At 36.0% G+C, this 22,392-nt stretch overlaps 1 protein-coding gene across 7 annotated transcripts in view; it reads left to right on the top strand.

The window, feature by feature from the left end:
- Nucleotides 1-22,392, top strand: part of COL12A1 (collagen type XII alpha 1 chain) — a 116,114-nt gene that overhangs the window by 33,522 nt on the left and 60,200 nt on the right. For 5 of the 7 annotated variants that reach the window (XM_086707247.1, XM_025926140.2, XM_086707246.1 and 2 more), the window contains 10 exons: nt 2,683-2,955; nt 9,134-9,400; nt 9,839-10,031; nt 10,908-11,029; nt 12,769-12,918; nt 13,000-13,119; nt 13,219-13,383; nt 13,940-14,086; nt 15,632-15,771; nt 16,320-16,449. In XM_086707247.1, the coding sequence (XP_086563373.1) occupies nt 2,683-2,955; nt 9,134-9,400; nt 9,839-10,031; nt 10,908-11,029; nt 12,769-12,918; nt 13,000-13,119; nt 13,219-13,383; nt 13,940-14,086; nt 15,632-15,771; nt 16,320-16,449 (1,707 nt within the window). The remainder of the gene's footprint in view (nt 1-2,682; nt 2,956-9,133; nt 9,401-9,838; nt 10,032-10,907; nt 11,030-12,768; nt 12,919-12,999; nt 13,120-13,218; nt 13,384-13,939; nt 14,087-15,631; nt 15,772-16,319; nt 16,450-22,392) is intronic. The other 2 variants (XM_086707251.1, XM_086707252.1) reach the window with 1 other exon arrangement.

Genomic DNA, 22,392 nt, shown 5'->3' with positions numbered 1-22,392 from the left:
GCCACTTGATAGTCTGCCAATTGTATCACAGGATACAATTCAATTGCTTCTTTTTTTTTTTTTTTGTAAACCAATATTTGTCCAAGCTAAGATTCCATTTAAATAATATTTTTAAAGGGTTATAGGCCTGATAAAATTTACTTGTCATAAGGACATCATATTCTCAAAATTCTTGGGTGTAATGCAGCAGCTAGAATACTCAACCCTCCTGCTTTTTTGGGAGAAAAAAAAGTTTACCAATGTGTTTGACAAGAGCATAAGCTTAATATTTAAGAATATTCTTATCACACCGACTGAAGCCTGTTGAAGCAGTTTGTCTTGTCAGTCTTGGCTTCTGGATTGAGGTGCCTTTCTTCCTTCTTTGGATTTCATTTTCTTTGTTACTAATAAGGAATGTTGCAATGCCACTGCCTGTATATAATGCCTTTGGGTGTCGCTGGCAGATAATATAATTTTTTGAGGATTGTTTTCTGTAATTGAGAATTTACTCAGTGCTCATTGGATTTAGTGTTGTCATGTCATTAATTATAACTTAAGAATGTTTTTTAGTTAATGCTTCATTTGTATTTCAAAAAGTGCTTTTATAGACTCTTTTCTGGACATTGATAAACCTTGCAAAGATATTTACTGAAATTTTACTAGTATTTTGTTCCAACTTTCCAGGTCCTGAGAGTGTTAAAACAGTTGATTAAAGTCTATGGGAATGCTTGTCTAGTGAACTAGGCTCCTTTTGTTTGTAGCCCAGAAATATCTTTGTGAATGTATGATTGCTTCAGCCATAATTGTCTATTATTTTCTCACAAAGAAATCATTAGCCTGTGTTTGTGAGATTGATGTCTGTTGTCATGGAAATAAATAGTGTCACAAACTCAGTGCTGTACAAAGTAGGGAGGAAGACAGGCTGAGAAACACAACCTTGGAATGGAAAAGATGCTGAAACTATTATTTGTAAATTACTTCAGTATTAATTTGGAAGACATTCCCGTATTCTATCTATTTATCTTATACTTTTTTTTTGGAGTGCCATTAATGCAGCTTTTGGCTCATTTAAGTTCAGTCACTTTCAAGTACAACTATTTTACAATGGCTATGCCTAGCTGCAGTTTATGAAATTCAGAGGCACATAGGAAAACAAGGTGTATATCAAGCAAAGGAAACATGTGCTGCACATTGAAAATCTAGAGACCAGTTGCTGGGGTGTCAATGATCAAAACAAAATAAAACTTAAAAAGCAACAACCAAACCGAATCAGAAACAAACAGTTTGTTTATATTCCCCCAAGTAGAGAAAATATAAAAATATGTGGCCATTTAAGTAAGAAATAGAGTTCAAGAAGGCCTTCAAATGAGTATTAGCCTCAAGCACTGTGGGGGGAAAAAAGTCAATGTGTTCTTGAAAATAAGTATTCTGGGTTTCAGTGAAATATGTAACTAATTTCCCTCCAGAGATGAGATGTCCTGTCAGCAGTTAAAGTTATTTTTAATGGAGTTAGAATTTTCCATTTGTGCTTGGGCTCTGGTAAGATGCCCAGCTCCTGTTTTATTTATTTTTCCCTCTAAATTCTACAGTATGATAGGTTTCTGTCTATCCAGATTTCTTTTTTTTTTTTTTAATTTATTCTTACCTTTACTTTTTGTGCTGAAATGTAGTTGTTTCGTCATGAGTATTTTTTAAGATACTCATTTTTACTCTTCAAGTAAAATAATAGTCTTCAAAATTCTTGTAACAACATTATATATCATTTGCTTGAATATAAAACAATTACTGATGAAATGTATGCTGTAGAGACAGATAGTTTTATATTTATGTCATGCTGTGGCATAAACCCTAGTAAAGGTAGCCAATATAAAGTGACCTGTATATTTATTTTACATTTAAATTATGGAAAGTGAGGGTTTTATTGGAAGACATCTGTGCCTCCTATTAAGTTGAGGTTTCCATATTTTTCCGTTTGGGTTGTATTTTTTTTTTTTTTTTGAATTGAAAGAGCCAAAATTTAGTAGCAGACATTTTCGATCAGCTAGAACAAGTGGTGTGTTTTATTTTGATGACTGATGGCTTTTAAGTTTTCCAGGGGAATTGGTGGTTTTTAGTTTCATTAGAGTTCAGCTCTATTGGAAGGTTGCACTTATACTTTTAAATAGCATGAACAAGTAGAGTTTTCATGAAAAAACGATTGGTGGAATTAATATTTGCAAGTGATATGAAGTCATTGAAGTTATTATAAGTCATCCATTGAAATGAGCTTATTTAAGTTACATCAGAGAGAAAAAGGTGATGCTAAAGATGTAAAGATCTTCGTGAACGATGGCTGACTATGTTGTAAAACCGGAATGAAATGTAAAATTTTGGGATTTAGATGCAATTTTCCCTTTGAAGAGAAAACGTTTTTAGGCACGTACCCCTTCATGTTTGGATGTCATCCTTGTCCTCAGGGGCTTTATGATCTGACTGGACGTACCGGGACCAGGGTGATAGGTAGGAATCAGATACGATTCTAAAGTTTGAGTGCATCAGTCTGCTGCACTGACAGGAAAGGACAGGTGGCTCAGAAAGAAGGAATGGGCAACCTTAGACAAACTGAGTCTGAATTCAGCAAGTTAGGATGTGCACTAGGATGAAGGAATATTTACGTATCTAGTAGATAAAAGAAAAATGATTTCCCTTTCATTTCTATTCTAGAACGTGGTTCACCTAAGGATTTAGTTACTAAAGATATCACCGACACATCAATTGGGGCTTATTGGACATCTGCTCCAGGAATGGTTCGAGGTTACAGGGTTTCATGGAAATCGCTTTATGACGATATTGAGACTGGAGAGAAAAGTCTTCCCAGAGATGCAATTCATACTGTGATAGAAAATCTGCAGCCAGAGACCAAATATAAAGTTTCAGTATTTGCAGTTTACAGCAGTGGAGAAGGAGAACCTTTGAATGGAGAAGCCACGACTGAATGTAGGTAACAGCACAAGGGTGTTTGTGTTTGTGTTTGTGTTGGTGCTACCTAATAGCTATCAGCTCAAGTGACAGTTTAACCACTTGCCTTTATTTCTTTCTTTTTATGTGATAAATGGGGTCTGAAAAATTAGCATCTTTTAAAGAATGTGGTTTAAATTCAAGTTTGCTTGGTTCATTTAGTATAAAAATTATATCAAATTTTGAAATATTGAATCCCATCCAACTACCTATATTTGTCTCTTTGTCTTTTTTCCTGATAGAGTGGTCAGCTAGTTAGATCAGGAGCTATGGAGACAAAGAGAATGCAGGCACGTTTATAGCTATGTGACTTTGGGCAAATTACTTAATTTCCCTTGAGTTTCAGTTTGCTTATCTGTAGATTGAAGTCTCTAAGAGTTGACTTGAGATTAAATGAAATGACAGTGTGCAAAGCGTAAGCAGAGTGCCGAGCCACTTAGAGTTGATTGATAAATGATAGTGGCTATTGAAGCTATGATTATTATATACCCAAGACTAATGCTAGATTCCTAGAGTCTTTATTTTATTCCTTTTATATTTGGTAAGGTTAAATCAGAAGTCCACTCAGTGTTTTTTGATGGCTTAGGTTTACCTTAATATCATTAATATTCCTTCCTGTGAATAGTTTTGAATGACCTATCATCATTTATTATCAGCTGGTTGGTGAAAGATGTGCCAGCATTTCATAATTCTCTTTCCTAAAAAACCATTTGTTAACAATAGGAATTTATTTTTTTAACTTTATTTATTTATTTTAAGAGAGAGATAGAGCAAGTGCAAGCACGAGCCGGGGAGGGACCGAGAGAGAGGGAGAGAAAGAATCTCAAGTGGGCTTGCTGCTGTCAGCACAGAGCCTGATGTGGTGCTTGATCCCAGGAACCATGAGATCATGGCCTGAACCGAAATCAGGAGTTGGACACTTAACCAGCTGAGCCACCCAGGCACCACCAAGTATAGGCATTTCTAAGAATTTGTAGGAGAAGATTTTATTCCTTTTGTTTTGGGAAGATTTGAGGAAAAGGGAAAAGAATGGGACCTTCTTGAATTTCCTTTCATTAGAAAGAAGTGGAAGAAGTGGGGAATTTTTTTGGGTAAAAGAGAAGAGAGAGAAGTGCCATGAGCAATTTTAGATAAGTCCTATATCCTGATTTTAAGTTGTCTTGAAGTCTTTTGGTCAGAGTTGTCTGAAGAACTCATCTCTCTCTTTTTTTAATCACTGGAAAACTCAGAAGAATGTGTCCAAGTTTAAATTTGTGCAAAATTAACCAGATTTAAAACAAACTCCTTATTGGAAATTTAAATATGTGAAAAGGCACATTGCTCAGATATTCACATGATTGGTTTCCATGGTAGTAAATGAACTCTTGTGTCTGAATATATTGGCTGATGTAGTTTAAAAATTTGGCAGAAGTTCATCTGGCAGAACTTTATTTGTTGTAAAGAGAAATCATTTCATAAACCAGGCCAGATATTACACATATAGCCAAATTTATTTGTAGGAGTGAAGATACAATTCATGTGATTGAGCAGTTACAAAAGTATCTGTATTTAGAGGGGAGCTTTTTCAAAAATCTTCTCATTTGTGTCTTCTTCCAAAAAGACTAAGTCTTCAAATATTTATTTGGGACTGAAAATCTCCACAGGGGATATGTTTTAGCCAAAAGCAAATATGTTAACAGAAACCCTAAATAAACCTTCATCTCTAAGAAGCTGAGCCTCTAAGAAATTTTCAGTATTTTTTTGACTAATTGATTGAGTTAAAGGTAAGTGAACAGAAAGGCCTCTTTTGAACTAGGAGCAGAGTAGGCAGGAATGAAACGTACAGTTTTCAGAGTTTCATTTTTACACAAACTGCTCAAACATCTAAGCAAATGATAGAGAAGACAAGAAACTTTCTTTGTTCTACTTCTGTTTTGTTGTTGTATTTTATTTTGCCCTCTCTGTGGAAAGTAAAGCAGTTTAGAAAGTACTTGAGAAATCGGAGTCAGATGTGGTACTTGGGTGGTGGATGAATCCTAAAGTATGGATAAATGGGCAGAGTCACTAGGTCATGCTCTCAGAGTTTCTCATAAACTTCCAAGGGGACATTGTGGAAATATTTTCAGGAGTGCTTTCACCTGAAACTCGGCAACATGGTGTGCAAACTGCTGACACAATGAAAACCGTGGATTGTGGCTAGAAAGCCAGCAGATGGGAACCTTTCTATTGGCGCTCGAGTTTATGGCAGCTGGGTTAGCAGAGGTACAGTGGGTGTTGGAAAGCATCTTGTGAGAGCTTCTAAAACATGAAAAGCACTTACAGATGTGAATGTTGCACCCTTTTATAGCACGTGGCATACCTATCAATGAAGTGAAAATTTTTGCTTCTTGCTCATGGGAAGCCAGTGAGGCTTTTTTTTTTTTTTTTTTTTTTTGCCCTAAACTTCAAAGTTTTCCATGAAGACCAGGGTAAGATAGGTTGTACCTTATTTCACCTCGATTCTTTTATTTTAAAGAATTAATTAAAAGGCAGGAATATAATTGCGTTCCTTGAAGCATTTCCAAGTATGATTTACAAAATTTGACTGTTACTAACATTTAAATTTGGGACTGTTTTGAGGTTTGGGATCTCATATTTTGGGGGATATAGGTGTCTTACAAGACCAACACTTGTAAGAATTAACTGTTAATTTTTCTCAATTCTGAGTTGTGAGAAGTTGGTCTGGAAATTTTGTGCAAGAGAGATACACTTTGTTCCACTGAATAAAAATTTAGGCATAGAAACAAGAGGTCAGAAACATTAGCACAATCTTTTCTAGAAAAGTGTTAGACACACATCAACTTACTCAATATTTGTGACAATTGGAAATGATACTAATCCAAATAGATTGTTATTCTATATAGTGCTCTTTCCTATACTATTTCCAAAAGTTTTTGTAAGGACTTTACATTTTTTCCTTTGAAAAAAATATAATAAATATAAATATCATATGTATATATAAATAATAGTTTACTTACCTAGAGAATAGTAATAGAGAATTGAGGATTAATCTGAATAAATGTTAGTATTTATAGAAAGTAATGGGCTTTGCTGAGAATCCTTAGTGTCTTTAAACCCTAAAATAAAAAATTGCAACCAGTTTACTCTAAGTTTAACGTATACTTTTGCATCTCCCAGAAACAATCCATAACCATATATTGAATTTCTTTTTTTTTAATGTTTATTTACTTTTGAGAGAGAAACAGAGAGACAGAGTGTGAGCGGGGAAGGGGCACAGAGAGAGAGAGAGAGAGAGAGAATCCAAAGAGAGAGACAACAGAAACCAAAGCAGGCTGCAGGCTCTGAGCTGTCAGCACAAAGCCCGATGCAGAGCTTGAACCCACGAATCCCAAGATCATGACCTGAGCTGAAGTCGGACACTCAACGACTGACCCATCCACCAGGCGCCCCACCATATATTGAATTTCTTTATCTATTTTGTCATTATTTGTCCTTTCTATATAATGTATCTTTTGCTTACATAGCTGCTTTAAAATTTTTCTTTTTATCACCGATTTGAAGCAATTTGTTTCTGATGGGCCTTGATGAAGTTTTTTTCATACTTGTGCTTGGGGCTTATTGAGTTTCTTGGATCTGCGAGTTTATACTTTTATAAAATTTGAAAATATTTAGACCATTATTTTTTAAAAATACTCTATTACATCCCATTCTCTTTAGGTACTCCAATTATACATGTATTAATTTGTTTGAGGTTATCACACAGCTTAGTATTGTGCTGTTCAGCCTTTCAATCTTTTTTCCCCTTGTGTTTGATTTCAGATAGTTTCTATTACCATGTCAACAGGTTCACTAATTTTCTTTCCACAATTTCCAAATGTTTAATCTTAGACATTGTAGTTTTCATCTCGAAGTTTGGTTTGAGTCTCTTTTATATGTTCTATATCTTTACTTAACATGCCTAATACTTTTTCTCGCATTATTAACATGTGGGATATAGTTGTAATAGCTGTTTTACTGTCCCTTTTGAATAATTATGTCATATATGTCATTTCTGATGCTGTTTCTATTGGTTGATTTTTCTTCTTCTTATGGGTTGTCTTAGCTCTAACTGCCACAACAAAATACCATTAAGTGGTGGCTTAAACAACAGAAATTTATTTTCTCATACTTCTAGAGGCTAGAAGTCCAAGATCAAAATTCTGGCATGATTTGATTTCTATTGAGAAGTCAGTTCATGACTCACAGATGGCCATCTTCTCACTATGTCCTCATGTGGCCTTTCCCCAGTCTCCGCATGGAGGTGGGGGGGGGGGAGAGAGAGAGAGAGAGAGAGAGAGAGAGAGAGAGAGAGAGAGAGAGAGAGAGATTTCAGTCCCATCAGATTAGGGGATTATAAGGATTTCAGTCCCATCAGATTAGGACCCTAATCTTACTACTTTATTTAATCCTGATTACCTCTCCAAGGTCCCAACTCCAAATACCATCACATTAGAGGTGAAGGCTTTAACAAATGAATTTTAAGGAGACACAGTCACTCAGTCTATAACATAAATCATATTTTTTCCTTCTTTGCATGTCTGGTAATTTTTATGAGATGCCAGACTTTGTGAATTTTACTTTGTTGGGTGCCAGATATTTTTACATTCTTATAAATATCTTTAAGCTTTGCTCTTGGATTCAGTTAAGTTATTTGGAGTAGTTTAATCTTTCTCAAGCTTCCATTTAAATTCTGTTACAACCAGACCAGAGAATCCCTTAGTTTAGGGATAATTTTGCCCCATTAATGGGGCATCACTGGGGGAATGCATGAACTCTAGGAAATAATTGTTCCTTCTGCTGCTTTTGAGTAGTTCTTTCCCTAGCTTTGGGTGGTTTCCTCATACATATGCACTGATTAGCACTGGGCTGAAGATTCCAGGAGGACCGCTTGCAGATTTCTGGAGCTTTTCCCTCTGTTACACCATCTCCTCTTCAGTACTCTGCTCTGCAATTCTAGATGCCTTGGCCTCCCCTAACGCACAAAACCATCTCCTCTAAGTGAGATCTAAGTGAGATCATCAGGCTCCATCTGCTTTCCCTGTTCCTGAGCTGGGGCTGGAAATTCTGTCTAAGCAATAAGCCAGGATAATCATAAAGCTCACTCCCGTTTGTTTTTATCTCTCAGGGATCACTCTCCTACCTTGCCTGATATCCAATGTTTGAAAAATTTTGTTCAATATACATATTTAGTTTATTTAGATTTTTTAGTTGTTACAAGTGGCCCTTGCCTGTTTGAACACGAAAATTTCTCATAGGATCAAGAAAGATTCTTTACATGAAAATTTCTCTCAGGATCAAGAAAGATTCTTTGCACTGTTTCCTTTAGTTTAGTGTCTTCGTGTAGAAATTGCTTATGATCTTTGAATGCTAAGATTATTGAACTGAGTGAAATGATCTTGCTTATATGCTTTAACTTTGTAAAAGAAAAGGGATGTGTGTTGGCTTTTTGTGGATGTTTAGTGATCTGTTTCTGATACTGATATAGTTATTAATAATTGTGAAATATTAGTAAAAGATAATTTAATAAAAAACATTGATTATATATTTATCAAACACTTTTTACATAGTGTTCCCTAAAACACTCAGTGTATACCAGTTTGTTTTTAGAATCCTGGAGATATTTTTATGTGTTAGAGTTTCCTATTCTTTTTGTGTTCATGTCAGTGGCAGTCACAAAAATGGGGTTAACTATAGTCAACTCTGGCTAATCATTTATGGACCATACTTTTTACTGAAAAGACCCAAATAATATTTCTGACCCTGCATTCATGATTTTTAGTATTCTCCACAGCATGATTGCTACTGGAATTCTTTACGGATGGAAATATAATAAAAATTCTAAAGCTCATCTCCGGAAATGGATGTTTTCTTTACTAAAGTCTCTAGAATGCAAAAGGAAATCCATGCAATATGAACTTCCACTTTTTAGTTATTAGCTAGGTAAAGAGAAAACATCTTACCGTGATCTCACTGAGATTAGGCTCACACGCCATCATGAATTTATGAGAGATCACATTGCTAAGCAAAAGAATACTGTACATATTTAAGAAACCACAGTTTCTTTTCACATAAATGGGAAAGAAGACATGTATATTTTCTTTCAACACGGTATACATTGTAATCTCCTTTTATCCCACAGTATCCCCAGATTCAAAAACCTTGAAAGTGGATGAAGAAACAGAAAACACAATGAGAGTTACCTGGAAAGCAGCACCTGGGAAAGTCATCAACTACCGTGTTGTGTATCGCCCCCGTGGGGGAGGGAGACAAATGGTTGCTAAAGTGCCACCCACAGTCACCTCAACAGTGTTAAAACGACTTCAGCCCCAGACCACATATGACATTACAGTTCTCCCAATATACAAGACTGGAGAAGGAAAGCTTAGGCAAGGATCAGGAACAACAGGTATAAAATAATTTTTTTTTGGAGGGGGGGGCAAGAGTATAATATATTAAAGGAAGGCTTTAATACATCTACTTTGTTTGTGTCTAAAATTAATTCCATAGTAAATTAGATTATAATAATCAGATAGGATCCTGATTAGCATACTAATCCTGGTAAAATGATTCTTCATATTAATGTTCTAATGCTAATATGATCTTATGAATGGTGAGAATTATTTATATATCCATTTGGGTAGCACTTCGTTATCAGGATTTTTATTGGATGTTATGTCTGGTGCTACCACATTTTATAAATATACAATTTGAAGTGTTGTGTTTGCGGTGATTCCCATGTATATCACTTAGATATCGCTAATCTGATTTCTTATTGCAGGGGGTAATAAAAAAAACCCAAACCTAGTCTTATGGATAATATTTTAAAACATTTTTATCTTTACAGCTTCTCGGTTTAAATCACCCAGAAACCTCAAAACATCTGACCCAACCATGTCAAGCTTCCGAGTGACTTGGGAGCCTGCCCCTGGGGAAGTAAAGGGTTATAAAGTCACTTTCCACCCTACGGGGGATGACAGAAGACTGGGGGAGTTAGTGGTTGGACCATATGACAATACAGTTGTTTTGGAGGAACTTAGGTAAGAATGAACTATATTCAGTTATGGTTAAAAGATCGAATAGTTTATGTAAATTAGTAGGACTTACACAGATAATCACTTATGTGTCTGATTGCCAGCAGAGTGCTTAAAATCAGCTGAAGTTGCTTTCTTAGTCTTGTTCTTACGGAAGATGAGGTTAGGATTCAGAGGCCAAGCTGAGTTTTTTGTGACATTTTGATGGTTCGGAATGGCATCTTTTCAATAACATCCTGCTTTTTTAAAAGTTAACTTTCATATTTCACGATGTCACCAAAAGCAGCTTGTCCCTAGCCAGGCCTGTTGAAATGTGGGGGTTCTTGTGCCTTCTGGAAAGGCCCAGGTGACTCACACTGAGATGCTGAATATGAATCCTCTTCCAGGGTGGGCCATGGGAGAGAGAAGCAGGACTTTGTGCTTGGTGCCAGCTGGCAGGAACGGGAAAGGGTGGGCTGATTAAAGGTCTCGCTTCAGGCTGTGCAGTGGAAAACAAGGAAGTCTGAGTTTGAACAGCACCCTACATTCATCACAGTAGGAAGAATGGACTACTGTGCATTGCTTTTTGGAAAGTTTGTTTGTCTCAATCATTCATTCAACGATACTGAAATCTATATAAATACTCATTGTTTACTTTTAGCAGATTAGAGAGGATGAAATTTATTGAGGTTGCTATGTGCCAGGCATTGTGCTAGGTACTGTATGTTACCTTGCAATATACAGCATTTAAATTATTTTCTTAAAGCCCATTGCTTAGAAGCAGTACCTTTTAACTTGCTGTAAGTGAACGTTTGTAAAATCAAGATGAATGTGTTTAACAAAGCAAAATGTGCTACCCCTTGAGCCAGTTCTACATACGAACTATATATTTTAACATTTCAGGGCAGGTACCACGTATAAAGTAAATGTTTTTGGAATGTTCGATGGAGGAGAGAGTTCACCCCTTGTTGGACAAGAAATGACAACCCTTTCTGATACAACTGTCATGCCAATTTTATCCTCTGGTAAGAAACTGAGTTACATTTCCCCAGGAAAACTTAATATTATGATGCTATTTCAAATGTGAACTGTTAGGTTAGTCACACAGTGAAAAGCAAATATAAACACTTTATACTACAATATGCTTAAATAATTTGCACACTTAAAAACGTATCTTCAAACAGCTAGCTAAACATACCTTTGACAGTATTTTTTAAGGCCTATCTTGTCAGCATTTGCATTGGTTACATAGTACTGTATTATTTAAAGCTGAGGTTTTGCAATGGGTAGGTTACATACACTTTCTCTCTTTTTAATAACTAAAATGCAATGTTATTTTGTTAAAGTAGTTGCAGAAATGATTTATTTGGGCTGAGCAAGCAGAGTTCGGTTACATAAATAGGTGGACAGCCATGACTTGGTAAGCAACATGGAAGCATCAGCTTTCTGGATTTTTCTGCTCCTGCCACAGTTATTGCTTTGATGTGCATGAAGCTAGCTTTGAACGTTCTTAGAGGTGGAAGTAGTGGATAGAATTTACCTCTAAATGTTTTCCATCATTTGATAAAAAGGAGTAGACCTGGGCAGAGTAGGGGCAGGCTTGCAAAGGCTTAGGTGTTTGGAGTGGTATTTGGGAGTCTTCAGTCCTGATGGGAGGTACTATATGCAAAGGATGCCGTTGTAGTGTGACGAGCATCATTTAATTTTCTCGGATGCTACCACGGCAAGAAGTTGGAAAAGTCATAGCTGGTAATGTAAGCTTCCAGAAAAGAGGGGATTTAAAAAAATGTGGATGTGGACAAAATAAGTCAAAGTGTCAAATCCTGCTGTTTTGTATGAATGTTCTGTTGTTTCTGTTATGATGATATTAACTGACTTATATTTTTATTTTGTAGCTTGTGCACTGAGGATATTGGGATTTTTCTCTTTCCAAAGCACCCTAGCTTTGTATCAGTGTTTGTGCTTGTTGTCTCTAAAGCTCTCAATTTGTATATTTGTTTGCATACTTTTCTAAATTGTCTTCCTTCTTTCTTGATTTTTTAAATGTGCAGACTTCACCATCTGTATTTACCTGATTGTTTTACATAGTACATGATAAAGTTAAACAGCTAGCAACTCAATAATATAGTAGCTATCAGGTTTTAGAACAAGGTATCTTTACTTCCAAAAGGTCTAATAAAGATTCATGTGTCTAATCCTTCATAATATATGTAATAATTACCCGAAGCTTAATTATTTTAGAAGATGTTTTAAGCTCACTAAAACCTTTTTTAGCTCACACATTTTATCAGTTCATTTCGTATTTGTCTGCCAATGACCATTACATATTACCAAAAAATGCTGCATCTAATTTTTAGATCACATTAAAATTTTATTAAAATTATTAATGCCTTGTCGCCAGATGGCTATACATTCTCATTCAATTATTTCAGCTCTTGGGTTTGTAAGCCCTTTCAAATACAATGATGGTTTAATTTAAGTCTCCAGCATCTATGACTGTAGCCAGGAAAGAGTCAAAGATGAAGGAAATATTTGCCATTGAAATATCATTGGAGGGATTGGTGATCCTTATGAATGTTATTTGAGGTTAATGAATCATATTGACATATTTTTGGAGTCTTGACCTCCAAATCACCAAGCTAAGCTACAGAACTGAAGCAGCTAGGCAACACTGAGCATCCAGGGATGGCAGAGGCATGGCTAGGAAGTCATTCTACTAAGAATTTGCTCCTTACTCTGTCCTGTCTCATGATTGCCATGTCAGGAATGGAGTGTCTCACCAGAGCGGAAGCAGACATTGTGTTGCTGGTGGATGGATCATGGAGCATTGGCCGGGCAAATTTTAGAACCGTGAGGAGTTTCATTTCTCGCATTGTGGAAGTCTTTGAAATTGGTCCCAAAAGAGTACAAATTGGTAGGTCTGGCAATATTGAAGACCTTTAGACATTTTTGTCCTTCTTTTTTATATATGCTAATGCCAGTGGTGTTATTTTAGCCCTTGCTCAGTACAGTGGGGATCCCAGAACAGAGTGGCAGTTAAATGCTCACAGAGACAAGAAGAGCTTGTTGCAAGCAGTGGCAAACTTACCATACAAAGGAGGCAATACTCTCACAGGTGAGTAAGGACAGCCTGGTGCACTTTTAGGTCTTGCTTTTGGTCAGAACTTGTGGCTGAGTAATGATGCGACTGATTCTCTTTTAAAAATCCCACTAGGCATGGCTTTGAATTTCATTCGTCAACAGAGCTTCAAGACCCAAGCTGGCATGAGGCCTCGAGCTCGAAAAATTGGTGTTCTCATCACTGACGGAAAATCACAAGATGATGTTGAGGCACCTTCAAAGAAACTCAAGGATGAAGGCGTGGAGTTGTTTGCTATTGGTAAGCACTCAAAAGGCTAGCAGTGCCCCTGGGGTTACAAAAGCTGAGGCTATTTTTGTAGTTAAAATATTTTTGAAGCATAAACACATAAACATATTTTCCCTATCACATAATTTATTAAACATATTTTCCCTATCACATAATTTATCAAAAAGATATGCCAAGAAGTCAACTCATTTTCTTCTTTTCCCCTTGTAATGGGATGCAACTACATGGCTTCTTGGAAGAAAGTAATGGGTCAGGAGGACAAATGTACTATTAGTAGGATGCAGGAAAATCCCTGTTTGGTTTTCTGTGGCACCATGTTTATTTTTGATATCCATTATTTTACTTTCCAGAGAAAACACTCAAGAGACACTTTTTGGTGGGAAATTGGTGCTAGAAGCATTTAGAAGAAGCCAATTCAGAATAGCCTTTAGTTCACATTATTTTTTTATTTGTTTCTATTTTGTGCCAGAGATAGTCATTTTATTATTGAGGAAAATCATATGTATATTCTAGTTAACATTGAAAATCCAAATGCTTTTAATTTGATGTATCCTTTTTTTTTTGCAAGGCATTAAAAATGCTGATGAAGATGAGTTAAAGATGATTGCGACGGATCCTGATGATATTCATGCATACAACGTGGCTGATTTTGAGTCACTCTCTAGGATTGTAGATGACCTCACCATTAACTTGTGTAACAGTGTCAAAGGTCCAGGTAAGATTAGCCTAGGGCTTCTCGCCCTCAGCACTGTTGATATTTGGGAGAGATAATTATTTTTTGTATGGGGAAAGGGGACTCTTTTGTGTATTGTGAAATGTTTAGCAGCGTCCCTTGGCTCTGCCTACTGGATGTCAGTAGCATTCCCTGAGTTGTGACAACTAAAAATATCTTTGAATGTTGCCAAATATCTGATGGGAAGAATAATGTCCTCAGTTGAGAATCATTAGTTTAGTCCGTGATTTTTTCTCAGATTTGTTTCTGATGGCAACGAATTAGAAATGACTTCTAGCTTATTTGAAGATAAGCAACTAATATGGTAAAAGTGGTTCATATGCTTTGGGTATTGAGAATACATGTATTTGACTTTTTTCCTTGAGTTTCTCTCTCCAAACATTTGCAGATTTTCCTTTTGGATTTTGAACAACAGACTGACCTTTTCCCTGGAGAAATAGACCAGCCAGGAAGCCAGAATTTTTAGGCTTCTGGCTCTGGGTTAGCTGAGGGAGTTGTAGTTTTATTTAGTTGGAAAGAACTTTGAGTGGGGATGAAAACACCTTTTATCAGTTTTCCTTTATTTATTTTTTATCAGCTGTGTAATAGTTGCATTCATTCTAGTTTCTCAGACTGTAAAATTGCTTGATAATTTTGTAGGCTTGATTATGACCCAACTATAATAAAGGTTAGAGTGCTAAGAATGGAAATGCTTTCCCCAGCTTTACAAAGAAAGTTGAAAGAGTTTATAGGAGAATGATTGCTATGCTAATGAAGTCATTGAATTAATTCTCCTTAAATTATTATTTGGGACATCTTTCTAATGATCACTGTGAACTTAATATTTCTATTTTCATTGATGTTACGTCTAGATATTGGTCTGTAGTCATTCTGTTGTTCATTGGTCATTTCACTTTCCTTAACCAGAGAGAGCACAATCACAGGCAGTAGGATATTCCCAAATTTTAAAAGACTTGGTTGTTTTTCTTCTCTCTTGAGAAAGAAAGTGGGTAGCTTCTCTTACCACTGAACTAGGTCCTATAGGAGAACTAAACATAAATGAGAAACCAATTCTGTCCACACAGAGTATAACTTATTGTTAAGGAGATTAAGACATGAATATAAATAATCAAATGATAATGAGGGTGGTGAATGTGGGTGGTCCAACAATGATAGAGACAGTGGAATTATCAGGACCCAAATCCTTATTCATCAGTTATATGTATAAGGTTAGGGAAAGGAGGAAGTAATCAAGGAAATTCAGAGGTTTTAGAGTCTAGGTGATTGGTAAACAGGTAGCGCCACAAGAAAGAGTGGGATCAGGTTTTAATGAAAGATGAACCCAGGCTTGAATCTTCAGGGACTGAAAAATCCTTTGCCCACCCAGGGAGGTCTTACGGGCAATGGGACTGTAGACTGATTTACTTTTTATCAGGATGTGTGTACAAATTTGAAATACGGGGAGTAATACTGTTTCGATCTAATTTCAGATTTCATCACCTTGCTAAAATAATGATAAAAGCGTATGCATTTTACTTCCATGTGTAGGTGACCTGGAAGCACCTTCTAACCTAGTTATTTCTGAGCGAACCCATCGTTCTCTTAGAGTGAGCTGGACACCTCCTGCTGACAGCGTGGACAGGTATAAGGTGGAATACTATCCCGTTTCTGGAGGGAAACGTCAAGAAGTGAGTAGACAACATCTACAGCCCACTCCTTCCTGATATTGAGATTGAGTCCTTCACATTAAGGTTCAAAAAATGTTGGGTGTGGAGCAAGAAAGATGTAGAGAGTGGCAGAACTGAATCAACAGTGGTCCTTTCTATTCCTTGCTAGGCAAACACTTCCATTTGGGCTTAATTAAAGGAAAAGAGCTTTGCTTAAATTCTCATGGTTTCTAAGAATTGCAGAATATCAATATGATTTTTAATCAAAGGATGCTTGATTTATTTGTGAGTTTATAGTAGAATCCTTGAGGTGGAAGGAAACACTAAAGATGATCTAGTTTTACCCACTCATTTTACAAATAAATAAGGAAACAACAGCTGGGAGAATGAATGATATGAATTGTCTAAGATCTCATTGTAATCTGGTAATTTCCAAAAGCAAAAGACAATGGTTTCATCGAAATATAATTTCTAAGCTCATTGCAGTTAACTTACTTTGTAATGGTCGTAGAAAAGAAGGAAGTGATTACAGCATAAGTTGCTATTATTTTTTAAATTTTTTCCCCTAGTTTTATGTGAGCCGGCTGGAAAGTAGCACAGTACTGAAAGATCTGAAGCCTGAAACGGAGTATGTTGTTAATGTGTATTCTGTGGTAGAAGATGAATATAGTGAGCCTCTGAAGGGCACAGAAAAAACTTGTAAGTCAGATTAAAAAAAAATCTTCTCATTATTTTGTTTTTTAAGATGAATTGGTGGCAGTCTATGTGGGATTTTTGGCAGCCTTACATATCATTCCATTGTTCAATATCCATTCAACAAATACTTATTAAGTGTGTTCTTTGTACAGGTGCTCAATAAATACTCATCTGTGCTTACTGGCTGTTCTTGCAATCATGGGACTCCACTGGTAGAATGGGTAGTCATGGCCATAGATAACGGAGAGGGCTCACTTACCTTTCATATAGTTATTCACTTAAGAAAGGTGTCATGTGGGGAGTGGGACAAAGATTAGGAAGAGGAGCTGTGCAGAGATGACCTATTCAGTTTTGCATGTAGCCAGATCTTCCTGCTGTCAATGACATCAACCCTTTTTTCCTGGCCTTTTCATCCTGGCCTTTATTAGAGAAGTTCTAATGGCTTTGACTTTGAGTAGAGCTTCTGGCAGAGTTGTTCCTTGCTCCTATTCCTGGTAAGGTTTCTGAGGCCGTATGAAAGAACTCTTTCCTTTTCCCACCTTCTTGGCTGGACTCCAGGGGAAGGGAGGCCAGTAATAAGATGAAGGAGTGGGCATCACTCTCTCTAAGACAAGAATTGACTCTACTTACTGTTCAGTTCCTTAAGTCTTTATCTCTTCCCCCTCTCTTTATTGTATAAGGTTTAGGTGTACAACATTGTAAGCTGACATCTGTATACACTACAAAGTGATCACCCTCAAAAGTCTATTACCATCCATCACTCTACACTTGATCCTCTTTATCCCTTTCACCTACCCTCCAACCCTGTTCCCCTCTGGTAACTAGTGATATGTTCTCCGTATATGGATTTGGTTTTGTTTGTTTGGATTTTGTTTGTTTTTAGACTCCACGTATGAGTGAAGTCATGTGGTATTTCTCTTTCTCTTAACCTATTTCACTTAGCATAATACCCTCAAGGCCCATTCTTGTTGTCACTAATGGCAAGATTTAATTCTTTTTTATGGCTGAGCAGTATTCCACTTTATATATACTTCTATATGTTTCATTATATATCACTTCTTCTTTACCCATTTATCCACCAGCACACAGAGAGGTTGTTTCTATATCTTGGTCATTATAATATGACATTATATAATATAAGCATTATATAATGCTTCAGTGAACATAGAGTTGCATATATCTTTTGAATTAGTGGTTTGTACTCTTTGAATAAATAGCCAGTAGTGGAATAGCTGAATCTTATGGTATCTATTCTTAATTTTTTTGCAGAATCTCCATACTGTTCTCCATAGTGACCACACCAATTTGCAATCCCACCAATAGTGTATCAGGGTTCCCTTTACTCCACATCCTTGCCAGCACTTGTTATTTCATATCTTTTTGATAATAATGATTCTAACACATATGAAGTGATACCTCTCATTGTAGTTTTGAATTGTGTTTTCCTAATAATCAGTGATGTTGAACATCGTTGCATGTGCCTGTTAGCCATCTGTATGTCTTCTTTGGAAAAATGTCTATTCACATCCTCTGCTCATTTTTTAATTGGGTTCTTTGTTTTGTTGTTCTTGTTGTTGTTGTGTTGTATGAGTTTTTTATACATTTTGGATATTAACTCCTTATTGGAGTTTTGATTTGCAAATATCTTCTTCTATCCAGTGGGTTGCTTTTTGTTTTGATGACATTTTCCTTTGCTGTGCAGAAGCTTTTTAGTTTGATGTGGTCTCATTTGTCTATTTTTATTTTTGTTTCCCTTGCCTTTGGAGTCTCAGCCACAAAAGCATTACCATGACTGGGGCAGCTGCCTGGCTCAGTTGGTTAAGTGTCTGACTTCAGCTCAGGTCATGATTTCACAGTTCATGAGTTTGAGCCCCACATTGGGCTCTGTGCTGACAGCTCAGAGCCTGGAGCCTGCTTCAGATTCTATGTCTCCCTCTCTCTCTGCCCCTCCCCTGCTCACACTCTGTCTCTCTCTCAAAAATAAATAAATGTTAAAAAAATTAAAATAAAAAAACATTACCAAGACTGATGTCAAGAAGCTTACCATCTATGTTTTGGTTCTAGGATTTTTATAGTTTCAGGTTTTACATTCAAGTCTTTAATCCATTTTGAGCTAACTTTTGTGTATGGTGTATGAGAGTGGTCTAAGTTTCATTCTTTTGTATGTGGCTGACCAGTTTCCCAGCACCATTTATTGAAGATACTGTTTTTATTCTATTGTACATACAGTGGTTCCTCTGTCATAAATTAATTGTCCATATATGTGCAGGTTAATTTCTGGACTCTCAATTCTGTTCTATTGATATGTGTGGGTTTTTTTGCCCATACCATACTGTTTTAATTACTATAACTTTGTAATATAGTTTGAAATCAGGGACTGTGATACTTTCAACTTTGTTCTTTTTTTAAAATTTTTTTAACATTATTTATTACTGAGAGACAGAGAGACACAGAGCATGAGTGGGGGAGGGGCCGAGAGATGGAGAGACACAGAATCTGAAGCAGGCTCCAGGCTCTGAGCTGTCAGCACAGAGCCCGATATGGGGCCTGAACACACAAGTCACGAGATCGTGACTTGAGCCGAAGTCGGACGCTTAACCGACTGAGCCACCCAGGCACCCCACAACTTTGTTCTTCTTTCCCTGTGATTGCTTTGGCTATTCAGCACCTTTTGCGGTTTCACATACATTTTAGAATTATTTGTTCTAGTTTTGTGAAATATGCCATTGTAACTTTGATAGGGATTGCATTGAATCTGTAGATTTTTATGGATAGTCTGGACATTTTGACAGTGTAAATTCTTCCAATCTATGAGCACAGTATGTCTTTCCATGTCTTTGTGTATCTTCAATTTCTTTTATTAGGTTTTATTAGTTTTCAGTGAATAGGTCTTTCACCTCTTTGGTTAAATTTATTACTAGATATTTTATTTTTTTTTATGCAATTACAAATGAGGTTATTTTCTTAATTTGTCTTTTTGATAGTTTGTTATTAGTGTATGGAAATACCATGGATATCTGTATATTGATTTTATGTCCTGTGAATTCATTTATTAGGTCTAACAGTTTTTGGTGGCATCTTTAGGGTTTTCTATATATAGTAACATGTCATTTGCAAATAGTGATAGTTTTACTTCTTCCTTTCTGATTTGAATACCTTTTTTCCCCCTTGCCTAGTTGCTATATTTAGGACTTCCAATACTATGTTGAATTAGTGGTGAGAGTGGGCATGCTTGTCTTGTTCTTGAACTTGGAGGAAAAGCTTTCAGCTTTTTCCCATTGAATGTGATGTTGGCTGTGGGTTTGTCATATACGGACTTTATTATATTGAGGTAAATTTCCTCTATTGCCACTTTGTTGAGAGTTTTTTTAAAATCATAAATGGGTGTTGAATTTTATTGAATGCTTTTTCTGCATCTGTTGAGATGATCATATGATTTTTATCCTTCATTTTGTTAATGTTGTATATAACATTGATTGGTTTGTGAATTTGAACCATTCTTCATCCCTGGAATAAATCCCACTTGATCATAATGTATAATGCTTTTAATGTATTGTTGAATCTGGTTTGCTAATATGTTGTTGAGGATTTTTACATCTATGTTTGTCAAGGATATTGACCCATAATTTTCTCTCTTTTTGTGTGGCATCCTTGTCTGGTTTTTATGTCAGGGTAATGTTGGCCTCATAAAATGTGTTTGGAAGCATTCCCTCCTCTTTAATTTTTGGAAGAGTTTGACAAGGTTACGTTTTAAATCTCCTTGACTGTTTGGAAGATTTCACCAGTGAAGCTGTTTGGTCTTGAACTTTTGTTTGCTGGGAGTTTTTGATTTCTGATTCAATCTTCTTGCTAGTAATCACTTTACTCAGGTTTTCTATTTCTTCCTGATTCAGTCTTGGGAGATTGTATGTTTCTAAGAATTTATCCTTTTCTTCTAGGCTGTCTAGTTTGTTGGCATATTGTTTTTTGTAGTAGGTCTTTTAAAAAAATGTTTATTTATTTTGAGAGAGAGAGAGAGAGAGGGAGAAAACAAGTGGTGGAGGGGCCGACAGAGAGAGAGAGAGAGAGAGAGAGAGGGAGAGAGAGAGAGAGGGAGAGAAAGAGACTCCCAAGTAGACTCCATGATGAGTACAGAGCCATTCATGGGGCTTGATTTCACAACCGTGAGGTCATGACCTGAGCTGAAATCAAGGGTCAGACACTTAACTGACTGAGCCACCCAGGCACTCCTATGTAGTGTCTTATGATCTTCCCCGCTCCCCACCATGACATCAGTTGTAACTTTTCTCTCATTTCTGATTTTATTTGAGTCCTTTTTTTTTCTTTGTTTGTTTAACTAAGGGTTTTTTTTTATTTTGTTTATCTTTTTCAAAGAACCAGCTCTTAGTTTCATTGATCTTTTCTATTTCCTTAGTCTCTATTTAATTTATTTCTGCCTCTGATGTTTATTACTTCCTTCCTTCTAACTTTGGGCTCAATTTATTTTTCTTTTTCTAGTTTCTTTAGGTGTAAAGTTAGATTGTTTATTTGAGATTTTTCTTGTTTCTTGACGTAAACCTATATTGCTATGAACTTCCCTCTGAGAACTGCTTTTGCTGAATCTCATAGATTTTGGTATGCTATTTCTCTTATTTTTTTCTAAGTATTTTCTGATATCTCCTTTGCTTTCTTTGATGACCTCATGGTTGTTCAGTTACATGTTATTTGTTTTCATGTTTTTGTGTTTTTTCCAGTTTTGTCATTGTAATTGATTTTAGTTTCTTACCATTTTTGTCAGAGAACATGCTTGATACAATTTTAGTCTTCTTAAATTTATTGAGACTTATTTTGTGACCCAACATGTGATCTATCTTGGAGAATGGTCCATGTGCAGTTTAGAAGCATGTGCATTCTATTGCTTTTGGATAGAATGTTCTGCATATATCTATTATGGCCATGTGACCTAATGTGTCATTTAAGACCAATATTGCCTTATTTATGTTCTGTCTCATGACCTATTCATTGCTGTAAGTAGGGTTTTAAAGTCACCTACTATTATTTTTTTGCTTTCAATCTCCCCTTTTAGGTTTTTAAATATTTGTTTTATATACTTTGGTGCTCCTGTGTTGGGTGTTTATAAATAAACTTTTATTTTTAATGTTGTATCTTCTGCCTGGGTTGATCTTTTTATCATTATGTGGTGCCCCCTTTGTCTTTTAGTACAGTATTTATTTTAAAGTCTATTTTGTCTGATATGAGTATAGCTACATCAGCTTTCTTTTCATTTCCATTTGCATAGAATATTGTTTGGCATCCCTTCACATTCAGTCTGCATGTGTCCTTATTTCTGAAATGAGTCTTTTGTAGGTAGCATACAGACAGTTCTTTTTTTTTTTTTTTAAATCTATTTATCCACTCTGTCTTTTGATTGGTAAATTTAGTCCATTTATATTTGAAGAAATAATCAATAGGTATGTACTTATTTCCATTTTGTTGTTTTCTGGTTGTTTTTGAAGTTCTTCTTTGTCCTTTTTCTTCTCTTTTTCTCTCCTCTTGTGGTTTTCTGGCTTTCTTTAGTGTTATGTTTAGATTCCTTTCCTATTTTCTTTTATATATTTAGTATTAGTTTTTCTTTGTGGTTACTGTGAGATTCATATGTAGCATCCTATGCATATGATAGTCTCTTAAGTTGATAGCAACTTAAATTTGAACACATTCCCAAATTTTACATTTTTATCTCCCATTTTTCATATTTTTAAAGAAATGATGTTTTATGTAAGAAGATTTTTTTAAATATTTATTTTTGAGAGAGAGAGAGAGAGTGTGGGTGGAGGAGGGGTAGAGAGAGAGAGACAGGGGGACAGAGGATCCAAAGCGGGCTTTGTGCTGATAGCAGAGAGCTGGATGTGGGGCTTGAATTCACAAACCATGAGATCATGACCTGAAGTCGGATGCTGAGCCACCCTG

Source organism: Puma concolor, chromosome B2 (assembly GCF_028749965.1).
Source record: "Puma concolor isolate L17-30 chromosome B2, mPumCon1.1.hap2, whole genome shotgun sequence".
Classification (NCBI taxonomy): Eukaryota; Metazoa; Chordata; class Mammalia; order Carnivora; family Felidae; genus Puma; species Puma concolor.
The sequence above is the reverse complement of the archived record's forward strand: the minus strand, read 5'-3'. Positions and strand labels throughout refer to the sequence as shown.